Consider the following 16088-nt stretch of genomic DNA (forward strand, 5'->3'; position numbering starts at 1 on the left):
CACAACACCTCCCCATTCTTTGTCTCTATGTCACCATCTCGCTGTTCAGGAGCAGAGCCACCTTTAGGCCAGAGGGGCTGTGGCCCCTCCAATGTTTTCTAAGTTTTCACCTATCAAGGCAATGTATTGTAAAATATTAAAAGGATTTTGCATGTTTGAAGTTAATGGTGTAGGGGCTTTTTCGTTCCGGCAGCTACTAATGGGCCTGGGTTGCTGTAAAGAGCCAAATGTATGAAATTTCCCCTTGAGTCTAAGTTCAAGGATCAGACCCCAAGAGGGTTTCAAAAGGGTAGCTGAGCCTTAGGAAACACCTTGGTCTTCTTCACAAATGAAACCAACAATCACTTACAGGTAAATTCTTGGCTTGGCATGAGAAGCTTGTGGCACGGAAGCTGAACATTCATGAGTTAACATGAGAGAGAAAGAGAGAGAGAGAGAGAGAGAGAGAGAGAGAGAGAGAGAGAGAGAGAGAGAGAGAGCTGCGATTTTTTATGAGAAACAGAGGTTTTAAGGCAAGAAGGAAGAGATTATAAAAGGATTATGCGTTGAAGAGAGAGAGAGATGGGGGGGATAACAATGAGTGTGTTGAGTAGTTTTCGACAGCCTAACAAAAGCTTAGTCAGACTCTGGAATGGCTTGCCATAAGAGAAAATGGGAGGAGATGGAGGAATAGGGCTCGAAATTGCAGAGGTTTCAGAGATAAGATATGAAGCTTGCTCTCTGGATGTGGCTTGTAGCTAGTGGTGAAGGGTGTGGTTGTGTTTAATGGGTAGGAGGTGCCTCCTTTTATAGCCGCTGGAAGCTACTCCTTCCCAAGGAACCCTAGTTGGTTCTCTCCAATTTTGCTAAATCTTCTCCTCCATTTCTCTTCTCTTCCTTTGATTCAACCTCTTTTGTGAAATCTTCCTCTGTCCAAACACACACAGACAAGATTTTTGGGAGCTCTAAGGCCTTCCTGCAGCTGCTTCAGTGTTAAACTCCTATTTTTGGCTACTAACTCACCTTCTTTCCTCCCTTATTTCATGGCAAGAGCTGGTAGGAGAAAAGAGTGGGTAATGGCACTGGTCTAAAGGGTGTTTTGCTCAAGTATCCTTTGGTTTTTTAGATGGCTTGTGTTGGTGTTTGTCTTTGGCCATGTGCTAGAGATTCCCAGCAGCATGCATACATAGGTAACCTTTGGCTTTTGTCGTTGTTTTGTCTCCAGCCATGTGCTGGAGACTATTACATATTTTTCTTGGTTGCTTGGGCCTTTCTAAGGTGATGGGTTAACCCATTAAGGGAATTGGCTAATTTCCTAGAGTATTAGGCTATTTTCCCTAAATTATTAGGCTATTTTTCCTAAAGTATTAGACTATTTTCTCTCCTTTATGCTTACCCACATATTTGAGCTCAAGAAATGGGCTTGAGTTTCGGGCTCCCAAGCAACCCAAAACTTCCATTTCTCGACTCATCAATGGGCCTCATGAAAACTCATAACCATCCTTTCAAAACCTGCTCAGCAAGCTCCAGGCATTCGCGTGGATTGGGCCCACTTAAGCTTGTAGTGTGGTGTGTTGTTTATTTACTTGGCGTGGCACGTGTGCAAGTGCATATGACGAACTCTTGTGTACCCAAGTTGGGTTTCTTCCAAAGTTAGGTGTCGTACTGGGTTAGAAATATATTTAGACCCAGTCTGGAATTTTTTGGGCCTCAACAAATGGCCCCTGTAATAAATTCATGTTGAGTAATAATGTGTGGTTATATTGGCTATTCTTTGCTGATTTTTATATCGTTCTCTATTGGGTTTTAGTAAATACTGATTTCTTTAGTATAAAAAAAAAAAATAAATAGCTATACTTGGATAGATTTAGTTGGCAAATCTTAATTTTTATCATAACTGACCAAATAGGGTAAACAAAAGTTGATATAACAATAATTAAAATGGCTACAGAGCTTAACGTATTTCAAAATATAAGTTTAATACATGTTAATTTTTCTTGTGCAATCTATATTTTTTCTCTTCTTGCTCTAGATGTTTGGTACATATTAATTTTTTGGGCCCCTGAAAGTTTGAATCCTGGCTCCTTCCCTGTTGCAATTTGGGTAAGTAAAACTTCAATAAAAATTCAAAAACTATGTCTTTCTCTCTCCTCAACGGGTGGGCTAGCTAAAGTTATTACCTTACAATCTAATGATATTTTTTTGTTTTTACTTCAAGTTTCTATAGTCTTTCTAGAAATAAAAATATATATTGAATCATATCAATTACGGTAGTTCATAATTTCATTGATTAATTTTCAATACGCTTTTTTTCTTTTTATACAAGCTATATTTGTTGAGGGGGGGAATCGGACTTAGGACCTCGAGTGCATGACTAAATGCTAATTTCCAGTAAGGTTTAACATAAAACAAATACATATTAATAATTAAAATCAAAAAGCACATATTATAAAATGGAAAATATGTTGGATAACATAATTGAAAGTGTACCTATTTTAATGTGTATTTGTATTGGGCTATGTTTAAAACAAGTCAAATATATAGGTTTGATTTTTTTAATCCCCAAAACTCTCCTTAGGCTACATCCCACCGTAGTCATTAAGGCTTAGTTCCGCCCTTGATTAAGACTGATTTGGTATCTTGTTTCGTTGGACCTTAGTAATTAGTTTTACTTAGAAAAAATTGACTTTTATTTATAGAAATATAAGGGGATGGGCTGCGCAACATGCTGGTAAGAAAAAAATTAGTTTGAAGTAGAAAAATCAAATTTATTAATTTTAATATTATACCCTAGGTCTAGGTAATATCAAACCCTCTCACCCATCATGTCGCGTTTGCCAACAATCCTCAAATAGCCCTATTAGACTTTGAGACCAGTCAATAATATGAATTCAAGGTGAAGATCATGTAGCTCGATATTTTTAAGTCTCTGGTTATTTGTACTTTATCCAGCAGGCTAGGTCGACCCTTAGCCTCTCTTCCTACAAATATTGTGATTTGTAGGAAGGACGAATAATTATTTCTACATTTGTTTTAATTGTGTACCTAAGTGAGTTATTTGGGATTGTTTGGACAACAATATGCAACCCTTAGACATCAGCCAAATTTCATTATAGCACCTGGTTTTTTTCCTTGGTAACAATCTTTCAATTTTTATTTTTATTATTTATTTTTGTTTGACAGCTCCGTGGATTTTTATATCGGGAGAAGCCTTCAAATTACTGTACAAATACATAGAGAGGAGCATTTATTCCAATTGCCTTTGAGTTTTTCCTTTCCCCAACAAAAAGAAAGAAAAATCTGACCCCAAAAAAATAATAATAAAGGAAGTGGGTGACAATTCTAAAACAAAAAAGATATTGTCAATTCATCTATATCCGAAGTTGGGAAGGTATAGTTAGTGGCGCTGATGGGGACACAGAGTGGTTGTTTGACCTACTGTGATCGTAACATAGAAGATCTTAAAGATGAGCTTACAAAATTAATTGCGAAGAGAGATGCGTTGCAAAGGTTGGTCAATGAAGCCGAAAGGGAAGGGGAAGTGATCAACTATGATGTTTTGATTTGGCTACGCACGGTGGACGTGATGATCGGCAAAGTCTCGCGTTTTGAAGATGAAGTCAACGGGAGAAGACGATGCTTGTATTGGCTGAGTTTGAGTAGGCAAGCGCAGAAGATTAAACAACATGTTGTTCATCTCCTTGAAGAAGGAAAATTCCAAAATGTAGCCCATCCAGCAGCTCCACAGATCCAAAATGTAGCCCATCCAGCAGCTCCACAGACGATACTGCCAACATTAACAGCAGGCGTTAGAGGCCCTAAATCCAGAATAACAGTCATGAATCATGTCTTGGAGGCTTTGAAGAATGAAAAAATAACAATGGTTGGGATGTGTGCTATGAGATGGGGAGTCAAAAGAACTTTACCCTCCCGATGTTAACTGCAGAAGAAGCATGGGAGCTATTCCAGGAGACAATAGGTGAACCCTTGGATGCTGATCCTGATTTATGTGATATTGCAAAAGCGCTCACAAATGAATGTGGAGGTTTACCGTATAGTGTCGTAACTATTGGGAAAGCGCTACAAAATAATAAGAGTAAGTATGAATGGGCTAATGCCCTTCAGCAACTAAAAGCGCATGAAATTCCTCCCCAAGCTTATTATTCTAGTATAAAACTCTGTTATGAACGATTGGAGAACGATGAACTCAAGTCATGCTTTTTACTATGTTGTTTATTTCCACAAGGTTACGATATTCCAATTGATTATTTGGTTAGATATGCGTGGGGCCAAGGAATAATTTCTGACAGGTTTGATTCAGTGGAGGCAGCAAGAATGCGAGTACATTTTTTAGTTGTCAAACTAAAAAGGAGGTTTTTGCTGCTAGATAGCAGCAAGGAAGGCTGTACCAAAATGCATGGCGTAGTTCATGGCGTTGCCATATCAATTGCTTCCCAAGATATGGATGTTTTTATGGTACAAGATCAAGCTGGATATAGAAGTTGGCAAATAAATCCTCCATGCAAACAGTACACAACAGTTTCACTGAATGATGTTCATATTGACGACCCCATTGTGACAGGTTTGGGGTATCAAGAACTTAAACTTCTACAACTAAAAAATAGCGAAGTTTCAGAATCTGCCCTGGAAAGCATGTTGAAAGGGATGAAGCTCCAGGTTTTATCTTTCATACATACATGTTTAACATCAATTAGAGTGCTGCTAAGACACCTTCGGACCTTGTCTCTAGATGATTGTACACTGGGAGACATATCTAGTGTTGGGAAATTGGAGAATCTCGAGATCCTCAGTTTTGCGCGTTCCAACATCAAAGTGTTACCGAGAGAAGTTGCAGATCTTCAACAATTAAGGTTGTTAGATACGACAGATTGTTCTTATCTAAAGGAAATTCCTCATGGTATCCTATCCAGATTAAGTAAACTAGAAGAGCTGTACATGACACGCAGCTTTAATAAATGGGAGCCTGCAGAGGAAGTCGATCAAAGCAAAGAAGGTGAGATCCGGATGGCAAGCCTAGCTGAGGTGTTGTCTCTACCCTCTAAAAATTTGACAGTTTTAGCCATAGATATACCGGATTTCAAGTTGTTGCCGGAAGATGAAGTGCTCTTGGAAAAGGAAACAACAAGATTTCATATATCTATATGCAAGCCTAATACTTTTCCTATGCCACAACCCCTGGATTACGGATTTAAAAATACTGTTAAGCTTGCTGGTGATGCAAAGGAGTTCATGCAAAATGGAGATATTAGATTTCTGTTGAAGTACTCTAGAGCCTTGTACTTCAGAGAAACTAAAAATCTGAACTGTGTCCTCAATGACCAAGTAAGTTTTGAAGGCTTGGAAGCTTTATCGATTCAAAATAGTAAGCACGGCACAGAGTCTCTTATAAGTGATCGAACGGGTGAGACTGCCTTCCTTCAGTTGAAGTCACTTGAGCTAAACGGGATATCGGATTTACTAGCAATATGTCATGGGCAGCTTCAAAATCAATCTTTTGGCAACCTAATATCCCTTCAGATCAGTTGTTGTTCTGAGTTAAGATATGCCTTTCCAGTGTCTATAGCAAGAAACTTGGTACAACTCCAGTCCTTAGTTGTTTATCTATGCGACAAAATGCAAGAAATTGTCTCAAATGAGGGGATGGAAGATGAGATTGATGCATCTTCCAAGGTTGCTTTTCCTAATTTAACGGAGCTCAATCTGTCCGGTGTATCAAACCTGGTTAGTTTCTACATAGCCAACCAGCCATGTAGCTCAAAACCTGAGGTATGTGTGTGTCTATATATATATATATATATATATAATTGAGTAATTGTTTATTTTCTTTTTGATAATTAAATGTGTGTCAAATTTGTTTTTTCCTCTGAGAGTTAATCCATTATTAAATATTTGGTTGACTTACGAATAATAATATGCTGATCAACTCCTCCCATTTGGCAAAGATGGCAGAGACTTGGTCGTCAAATCAAGGAAATGAAGCTGGCGGGTCCTCTTCTAAGAAATCAAAAATACTACTTCCACCAAATTGCATTTCCTGGTTAAAAAATCTAGAAGAACTAGAAGTGATGTCATCAAAAATAGAAGTGCTTATTTGATCTAGAGGGCCAGATGGTTCAGGGGAACACTGAAGAAATTCCGGTCTCCTTCACTCAACTACGAAAAGTGTCCCTTGCAAATGTAACTCTGCTTGCACACTTGTGGAAGAACGTTCCATGTCGAATCCGGTGCTTTGAAAATTTAAGGTTTTTAACAGTCCTAAGTTGTCACAGCTTGCAATACCTGTTCTCCTACTCAGTGGCCAGGCAACTTGTGGGTCTTGAAGAATTAAAAATCTCTTATTGCAGGACTATGAAAACCATAGTCGCACTTCAGTATAAAGAAGAGATAGGGTCCACAAGGATCTTGTTTCCCAAAATGAGTCTTAGACTACAAGACCTGTCAAGCCTTGTGAGCCTCAGTGATGGTCCCAAGACTTTTAGCGACGATGCTGATAATACTTTTGTATGGCCATCCACAAGAGTAATGCACCTGAGAAGATGTCCCAAATTGGAGACATTGGGTTCATTGATTCCACGAAAACAAAAACAAAGAAAGAATATTCCACAAATCCAAAAGTTGGATGCAGGTCCTAGTGAACACACTTCACAAAAAAAGAATAGTCCACAACCATCAGTTTCCCCACCATTCTGGTCCAGTGAACACACTTCCAAAAAAGAGGTAAGCATTTAAATGACTAACCTATTGTTGGTAATATATACTTTCCATATCAATATGTATATGTACATCTGCGCGACTTTGCGGGTGTAAATATGCTCAAAGATCTGGTGAGTTCTGAAAAAAGGTCAATGGGCATGGGCATGTGCATCCACAAATAGAGTTTCTATTGGTACTTTAGATGATGAATTGCCTAAAATGTTTCCCGAATAAAATGTTTGAACTTTAGATGATGAAATGCTTATTCATGAAGCCACACATTCTTTTTCTCTTACTTAGTTCCTATTATTTTGATTTTTTGTTGATTAGTGGGCCATTTTAATTTTCAGGTTACACCGTCGACAACTATTAATGAGTCGGATGACAGTGATAATCTAGAATGTCTTGAAATGGAAGACTGCGAGTCACTGCAAGTGATATTCCAACCTAAAGAAAGCAATTATGCACACAAATTTACCAAGATCAAACGATTGGTATTGAAAGCTATGCCAATGTTAATTGACATATGGGAAATGGGTTCACAACAAATCGACGGCTTTCGGAACTTGAGATGGCTAGAAGTACATGGTTGTGCGCAAATGAAATATTTGTTTTCACCTTCCATAGTTAAACTTCTTATCAGCCTAGAGCAGATAAAAGTTATAGACTGTTGGATGATGGAAGAAATTGTTGCAGAGACAGAAGCAGAACATGCAGAGGAAATGGAACTTCCTTTAGTGAATTCCATCATGCTTCGTAATCTACCAAACTTCAAGCGTGTGTGCACTGAAGCTTATACTTTAAAGTGCCCATCCCTGGCAGTGGCGGAATTGGTTTACATTGAATGCAATCCAAAACTGAAAATAAAAATTGATCTCGGGGTTCTACGCACAGTTCCTGCAGAGAATGCATCTGTCTGGAAGCAAAGGTATGTTGTAGTCAACACCAACTCTCACTAAAAATATTTTGGGGTCTATATAGAAATGATCCATGCTAAAAATGCTGGAACACTTACTGAAACGAGGCCCAATTTGCATTTATTACTTATTTTATATGGCTATTTTGTCCTTAAAGGTATTAACCAGAGAGGAGATTAAGATACCAGTGAGAGAGAATGAGAGTGGTGGTTACCAACAAAGAGAACAGGTACACCAGTGTAGGGAAGATTTCTTCCTCTTTAAAAAGTGGTGACTATTTTTTATTATAAATATTTTATGTAATGAAATTTTTTCTTGTTTTTTGCTAAAGTTAGGAAGGTGGATGGTGATTTTCTCACACACACTGTCAAGGTGGCATGGGAGTTCGAACTTGAGATCACTGGTTTGCAAGTCAATGCCCTTTTCCACCGGACTTGACCCATGTTGGATAATGACAATTAATGTTTATGTTGCTATCTCTACCGCACATTCATTCTAGGTTGCTGATAAAGTTAACACCTCAATCCTTCAACAAGATGGCTAATGCAGACAGAGGAAGGAACAATTTTTCTCACCTGGCAACAAATCACTTTCTAAGTATTGTTTTTCTTCTTTAGATAATTTTTCCATGTAATATCGGTGAGGCTAATGCTCTCCGTGTAAATTTGCAAGTGCTTTGGTTATTGAAGCCTTTGATGTTATTTATGCAAAGTTGCAAAACCCATTGCCCTGGTATGAGAGGCAATACTGACGAACAAAATGATTTTAAATCAACTGAATTTGTTCAGCGGAAGAATATGCTTTGCTGATGTTAAATAAGAAAGCAGGATGCTTATGGGGTTCAGTTCAAGTCTATTAAGTGTTGCTAAAACTTATGTTTTCGATAAAAATCTTGTGTAGGTAGCAAAAAATGCAACAGAAATGTGATCTTAATTGAAACATAGAAATGGAAGTTGCTGATTTTAGCTTGCAAAAGCTGCATCCTTGTTACATTTCCTTTGAACAGCTTCTAATTTGAGGTTGAAAATGCACTTGGGACATCAGTGCATGAAAACGAATCTGAACCGGAAGTGGTCTCCTCATAATTAATTGCTTCTATTGGAAGTTCTGTAAGGCGCTGGAGGAACCACGGCATTGGGGATATACCAACAGGTGAAACTCCCTCGAGAACTTGAACAACCTGCCTCATGGTTGGCCTATCCTTCTCATCATCTTGAATGCACCACCAAGCGACTTTGCATGCTCTACCAAGTTCATCCTTGTCGGCTTGGCTTTCAAACCTGTAATCTAACAAGCTAATAGCATCTTTTCATTCATTTATTACATTTGTGTTCACCCATTTTAGATTTGATCCTGTGATGGTACGGTAAAGTTCCTCATTGCTTTGAAAACCATTGACTGGTCAACAAGTCAACTTTCTTTTGTGTGTGAGCGTGCCACTCACTACTACAAAAAACACTTTGCTCGACGAAATAAGTTTGTTGCGCTAAGTACAATTTCGTCGCGCATGATCCGTCATGCAAAACTTGTGAAGCAAGGGTTTACGCGACGAAAAATATTATTCATCGCGCAAAATATCTTTGCACTACAAACCTTAACGTCATCAAAATCTACCTTGCAAGACGAAAAATATTGATCACGCAAAGTTTTGCGCAACGAAAAAATATTAATCTCGCAAAGTTTTGCTCGACGAAAGCTTATTGGTCGCGCAAAGTTTTGAGCGATGAAACAATATTGGTCGCACAAAGTTTTGAGCGACGAAACAATATTTGTCTCGCAAAGTTTTGCTCGACGAAACCTTATTGGCCACACAAAGTTTTGCGCGATAAAACCTTATTAGTTGCGCAAAGTTTTGCGCGATGAAAAAATATTGGTCGCGCAAAGTTTTGCGCGATGAAAAAATATTGGTCGCGCAAAGTTTTTAAAAAATCCCGCGTCCCATTTTTGGTGCCCAAATTTTTAAATTTTTGCCCAACGAAATATTTTTTGTGTTTTAAAATTTTTTTAATTAAAATAAACTAATTTAATAGTTTGATCAACGAAATATTTTGTCGCGCAAGGTTTTTGACTTTTTGTTTTATTATTTCTTTAATATTAATTTAATTATATTAATTTTTTTAGAATTTTTGTAACACCCCGACCCCGAATTTTTCCAAATTTAACCCTTATTTAATTATTTAATTATTTAAGGGTATTTTAGTCATATTTTTAACCGGAGAGAGTTTGGGACAGTGACTTGTATTTTTGGATAGGTCGTGCTGAGACGAGTTCATAGACACGTAGTGGGCTCGAATCGGAGTTGTAACGAGAGAGATATGGTCAAAAGAAATCCAGTGGCACAACCGTAAATATTTTGAAATGAGATTTTTTTTATAAAAATCAGATTTTTCCCTCTCTCTCTCTCTCCCCTGCGCAGAAACAGCCCCCCCTCGGGTTACTGTTCACAACGGCGGTTTTTGGGCCGCCGCCGCCGCATCCGGCCACCACTCGGGGTGGCACCGGTCCCCAAAGAACCGTGCCGTCTTCCTCTTCCCATCCCGACCGGTCTCAGCCCCTGCACCGACCGGAGCTCGCCGGAATCAGGCGAAAACCGATCGGTTTTCACCCGATTTTCAGACCCTCCGTTCTCCTTCGTTTCTCGGTCAAATCGTTCGAGTAAGGTATGGATTCTCACCTATTTTTCGTGCTCTAGCTGATGGTTGGATAGGATTTCGTTAATTTTGAGCCTAGGATAGCTGATCTTCGATTTGAAATTCTGCCGATTTTGGGAGCTTGTTTTCGGCCACTTCCGGTCACTTTTTGAGGTAGGACCGAGAACAAAAGTGACTCCAAATAGGGTGTTATACCTAGGGTAGAAGTCTTGGCCCGAGATGTTGAGATTTTTCGGCGAAGCTTTATCGCTTTGGACACCCACACGCTGCCCGCGCGTGTGGCAGCGCGTGGGCACTGTAGCAGAGGGGCATTATTGTCCCAATGCGATCTCCTGGTTGTCACGAGTGCGTAGGATTTTGCGGATCTCAATTCGGACGTCGTTTGACTACCGAACGGAGAATCGCATATCGTGCGTTATCCGGGTTTGATAGGTTGGGACCGTTGGATGGACCCAAATTTAATATATGTTAATCTAGGTAATTCTAGGATCGTGTAGGAATTCACGGATTGTGAATCGGAGCCCCGGATGTTCCGATTAACAACTTTAAAGTTTATATTTTATATTAACCGTTAGATCGTGCGATCGCGAGCGATCCGACCGTCCGATCTGAACCAAACTTGCAGGACAAGTGTCCTATACCTTATAGAACTCATAGGAACTTTCGGATCGGAGTTTGGAGGTCGTGGTCCCCGTGGGCCCTTTTGACCAGGGTTAGGGTAGTTTGACCCTGGGTTGACCATGAGTCTCCCGGAGTAATCTCACCTTCTTAGGGGGATTATCTGGTGCTAGACTATGGTTGGGATTTACACAATATTAGAATTACTATTAAGTAATTAGATATGGTTGTACACGAGTACAAAAGAGTCTAGAATGTCAGTTCGAAGTGCTATACGCACTACCTTAGGTATCTCCCCGGATTTTGGGATTTACTATAAGCACCACCAAGTGAAAGTTAGGTCCCGCGTGGCGTAGGTTATCCGGTGTTGGGACAGACCCCATATGTGGCGTTGGTTGTACCGGCGTATGGGGAGATATTGTGATATTGTGTTGAGGTCGCACGTGGCGTAGGTTATCCGGCGTGTCGACAGGCCCCATACGTGGCGTTGGTTGTACCGGCGAATGGGGAGATTTGTGATATGATCTTGAGGTCCCGCGTGGCGTAGGTTATCCGGCGTTGGGACAGGCCCCATACGTGGCGTTGGTTGTACCGGCGTATGGGGAGTTATGTGATATGATGTGCAGGTCTCACGTGGCGTAGGTTATCCGGCGTGTTGACAGGCCCCATACGTGGCGTTGGTTGTACCGGCGTATATGAATACAATGAACTAATTCGATCATCAATTTAAAATATATATTTTCTAACAAAAACCCAATCCAAACTACAATAATATATTTTTTTAATAAAAATACGATCCGAACTAATATAATAAATTTAAAGCTACTTAATAAATATATATATATATACCGTTTAATTTCTTAAGTGTTATGCATACAAAATAAAAAACAAAAATAAATTGGTTTAGGTGATGAAATGTTTGGCTTACGTCATGCAAAGATTTTTAAAAATAAATTTTTTATTTTATTTATTTTTGTAAAGACTTTATGCGACGAAACACACTTCATCACTAAAGACTTTGTGCAACGAAGTTTATTGTTTCGTCGCGCAAAATCACTTTGAGTGACGAATTATTTTTCTTCACGCAAAGTTTGGTCGCTCAAGATTTTGAGCTATGAAGTATTGTCGTCGCGCAAAAGTTCGTCGAGCAAAAGTTTGGTCGCGCAAGACTTTGAGTGACAAAGTTTTGTCATTTGGTCGCGCAAAGTAACATTTAGCGACGAATAGTTTTTCGTAGCGCAAAGTTTGGTCGCGCAAGGGGTTTTTTTTACTAGTGACTGCTAGCAATAAAAACCCTAGCAGACTTCTTAAAAATAGATAACTTATGCTCCAAGCTACTGATTTCTAAACAAGTGATTGTAAATTTGGGTGAAGAATATCTCCCAAGTTTGCCTCAAACTGGTGAGGACTTCATAATTTTTCACAGCACAAAACTGGTAGTTCTGGACAGAATAAATGATAAGAAAGTGAACTGTTTTCAGGCAGAACTACCTTTTACAAAGCTCAAAAGGGAAGACCAACTTTAAAAAGATAAAAAAAACTTTGGACTTCAATTTCTGCCTGGACAGCTACTTTTGATCCGGACTAGATTGGATGTTTTTGTGCTAGATTGGACTATCAACACCTTCAACTGTCAAGTTTCAGCTGTAAATCGATACCAACGTTCGAGTGTGGCAGAGCTTTAATCTATTTCAAGCCCTGGAAGGCTTTTTGAACTGGCAGAATTGGAACCTCTTCAGTCTGGCAGGGGCAGAAGTGGCTGGATTTGATGATTACTGAACTAGAACTGCACTTTAGTACCTGTTCTGCTTGATCAGGGCTCTCCATAAATTTGTTGAGGTTTTCATATTTGTAAAACCCGAACTCTGCTTGATTTGGCTTGTACTGAAGCAAATTTGTAACGAGAGAAATCTAGCTTTGAATGACTATTTCTCTAAAACTGAACTGAAGTTAGAGATTCTGGATTATAGCTGACTTGTTTCTTGTGGCTCAATGAGCTTTTGGTTGCTTCAGTGTTTTGAAGGCTTTTGAGATCATGTGATCATTTTGAGTTTTTGTTTTTGATTGGTTTTTTTTTTTTGCTATCCTTGATCTGTTCATCTCCTCTCATATTTATAGAAAATGTTGGAGGGGGATTTCTAATCTTTTAATAATGGGCGGCAAATCTTCTTAAAAGATCTTTTTTCTTTTCTTAATGTCATAAGAGAAGGAAGCTACTATTCTGACAGAGAAGGGCTGTCAACAATTAGCTTCCATGGAGGTCTTTTCCTGACTTTTCCTGAAAGAAGAACCAACTCTTCTTTGTTCCCTGTTTGTTCCTTGTAAAGAGAAAATGACACAATCTGCCATGATGGTCAGTTTGTTTTTCTAGATGAACAACTCCCTGCTCCCTACTTATCTTTTTAGAAAATATAGCCTACTTATCCCTTGGAAATGGCACCTGCACTGGTGCAGAATTTTTCTGAATATAGAAAAGGGATTTTGATCTTTTGGCTGTAGAGTTTCAAAAAAGTCTTCCTGTAATGACCTGCCTTCATTAATTCCCTATCACCTCTTTTGTGATAGTTGAAATTGTTAATTTTTCAAAGTCAGGTAGTCACATGGATTTTGAGAGTAGACTTTCCAAAAAGATCTACTGACTTTGTACTCTAGGCTGGAGATCAAAATGGTGAGAATTTTAGAAGCTGGGCCCCATCCGATTTCTTTTAGAGATTTGATTTACTTGGTGATGAATTTTACCAATTTTAATCTTGGCAATTTCATCGATTCGTTTATTCTCTGTGCTATTCTAAACCTCTGCCAATTTGCAAAAAGATATGGGCCTATGATGTTTTGGTTGGGCTGCCCTCTCTATTTTACAAAACTTGAGACTGTTTATTTATCACGGGTTTGATAAATTCTGGGCTTTCTTCATTTTGGGCTGCTCAAAATCAAGCTCAAGTTGTGCTTATGTCTTGTGGGTTTCAAAAATGGGCTGGGCTCCGCACAATTTTTAGGCCCAACAATTTGCAACCCGGATAGGAAGGTAGTTTTATATCCCGTCATCGAACCCATCTCTGTTTCTCCTTCCTGATATAACCTCAATCAGCAACATTCCATAGCTAAACACGTCAGCTTTTGGAGTGATGGCTTCGCCTGAAAACCATTCTGGTGCAAGATAGCCTGGCGTTCCTCGCATGGTTGTCAAAACTCGGCTGCAGTTTCCGTCTAACAAAATCTCCAAGTTTCGGGTTGTATTCTGCATCCAACAAAATGTTATCAGGCTTGATGTCAGTGTATGATGCAGTCTCTGCACTCCTTTTGCAGTCCCTATTGCAATATGATATCTAGCTTTCCAATCTAAGATTAGTGGGTTCTTCGGAAGCAAGAGGGAGTGTAAAGAACCATTTGGCATGTACTCATAAACTAGAAGTCTTTTTGAAGCTTCTGCACAAAATCCCTGGAGGCGAACAAGATTGATGTGTTGGATTGCACCGATAGTTCTCACTTCAGCGTGAAATTGTTTCTCTACCTGCTGCAGACATTTAAGTTCTTTCACTGCTATGGCAGTTGAATCAGCCAATATACCCTTGAAAACGGAACCAAAACCTCCTTCTCCAATTTTTCAGAGAAATTCTTTGTTGCTTTTTTTAAATCTCTATACTTGAACAGCGCGAGAGAATCCTCAACTGTGTCCAATGCTCCTACTGACTGTTTCCTTCTGAACATGACCATGACAACGCTTAAGACAAAGAATAACCCTGCAAGTACTACAATAACAATCCAAGCAGTCTCTCTCTTTTTCTTGTTTGCAGAATATATAATTTGATCCTTCTCAGATCCTGCAACTCGGACATGCCAATCCTGGCCTCTTTTTCCTGCAGATGCTAGTTGCTTTAGATTGAATAGGTCTCCTTTCCAAATCAGACACTGATAATCATAAGCAAAAGCAGTGCATGAGCAATTTCTTAAGCACGCTAATTTACATTCGTCAACATTCTTAACTGTCGAAGACTCAGAATCATAAGATTGAGAACATCATGCATTACAGGAAATGAGGAATTTCTCACATCATTGCATTGTAAAGGAGTTTTCCTCACACAGCCATTTGTGATCTTGTAATTTCCAATCTTTTGGGACTTGGGGTTCAAATCCTTGCAGACAGCCACAAAGAGACACATTCTTCTGGTTGCAGATGCTAAAAGCACCACATGAACCATAAACGTCACATTGTTCGAGTGGTGGCATCCAGGTCAAAGTCCATTGTGCGAACTCCTTCCCCCTGATGAATAACTTGAGCTGACCAGTGATTTCTAGCATAATCCTGATAAAGGTATTTGAAGAGGCATCAGCATAAGTAAAATAACTTCCATTCTCATTTGAAGCTAAAGTAAAATTTGAAATATAATCATTCTCCGCCATTTCTGGAACAAGGCTGAAGAGTTTCCCCGTCCAATATCCACTGGTCCAATAAGTTTCAGAATCATTCCAGAGTAACCAAAAACTTGTTCCATTTTGTTGTAGCTCTAAATAGAAGAGGCCAGGTGCTGGATCACTTGAAGTTCTCCATGGCATAAGAAATAGTTTTTCCTTGGTAAGCTTATTATATCCAAGCCTTGCAACCGCTGCCAAGTATCTGTTGGGAAATCAAAACTTACAGCGGATGGATCAGATGCATCTCTTAGAACAAAGTTCCCACTATCAAGAAGCATTCCTATAGTGGAATTAGCAATCTCTGATGTTGAATTAGTGGACCATATTGGAAGTTTGGACAATCCATGTAATGTAAGATGAAGTTTCCATTAGCATGGAGTTCCAATGTTGAAGAAATTGGGTCAGAAACAGGCTGATTTCTGTTAGCCACCCAAACTACCGTTTGATGTGGTAGATTTTTGTACCATATGCCTATGTAATAGTTTTGAGAGTTACCTGGTGTGAAGAAACCCAGCTCAAATATGCTACCTGTAGAGGTGATTGTCTGGTTTCCTGAAAGAGATTGGCCTGGGGAGAAGATGCTAGACGCCATAGATATATACTCGCTGAAGGTACAACATAGTAGAAGCAAAATTGAATGAGAAATAAAGTGGTTCTTACTGATGATATCCATCTTTTCATAGACTTGCAAACAAAGATTTGCGCTAATTAAGCTTGGTGATATCAAAGCTCTGGACTTATTTTGTTTTTTGTTCCCTTCACAGTGGCCAGCAAAGCTAGATATTACTCTATTACC

General features: G+C 39.2%; 2 protein-coding genes and 1 pseudogene across 2 annotated transcripts; 2 read left to right on the forward strand and 1 right to left on the reverse strand.

Annotated features, from left to right (window-relative positions):
* Positions 1-3882: 3882 nt before the first annotated feature.
* On the forward strand, positions 3883-6320 carry LOC117633223 (probable disease resistance protein At4g27220). Its single transcript, XM_034366945.1, has 2 exons — positions 3883-5766; positions 6270-6320. The coding sequence occupies exons 1-2, from the start codon at positions 3883-3885 to the stop codon at positions 6318-6320; spliced, it is 1935 nt and encodes a 644-aa protein (XP_034222836.1).
* Positions 6167-8215, forward strand: LOC117632689. Its single transcript, XM_034366238.1, has 4 exons — positions 6167-6717; positions 7044-7621; positions 7768-7839; positions 7942-8215. Exons 1-3 carry the CDS (start codon positions 6349-6351, stop codon positions 7772-7774), a joined length of 954 nt encoding a protein of 317 aa, XP_034222129.1. The 5' UTR covers positions 6167-6348; the 3' UTR covers positions 7775-7839; positions 7942-8215.
* Positions 8216-13910: 5695 nt separating this feature from the next.
* On the reverse strand, positions 13911-16062 carry LOC117633229 (annotated as a pseudogene).
* Positions 16063-16088: the final 26 nt, after the last annotated feature.

Source organism: Prunus dulcis, chromosome 6, assembly GCF_902201215.1.
Source record: "Prunus dulcis chromosome 6, ALMONDv2, whole genome shotgun sequence".
In the NCBI taxonomy this organism is placed as follows: Eukaryota; Viridiplantae; Streptophyta; class Magnoliopsida; order Rosales; family Rosaceae; genus Prunus; species Prunus dulcis.

Coding starts and splice junctions, on each gene's coding strand:
- LOC117633223 (XM_034366945.1), top strand. CDS start 3,883: ATGGGGAGTCAAAAGAACTTTACCCTCCCGATGTTAACTGCAGAAGAA. Junction 5,767..6,269: donor CATGTAGCTCAAAACCTGAG/GTATGTGTGTGT, acceptor AAGTTGTCACAG/CTTGCAATACCTGTTCTCCT.
- LOC117632689 (XM_034366238.1), top strand. CDS start 6,349: ATGAAAACCATAGTCGCACTTCAGTATAAAGAAGAGATAGGGTCCACA. Junction 6,718..7,043: donor AACACACTTCCAAAAAAGAG/GTAAGCATTTAA, acceptor TTTAATTTTCAG/GTTACACCGTCGACAACTAT.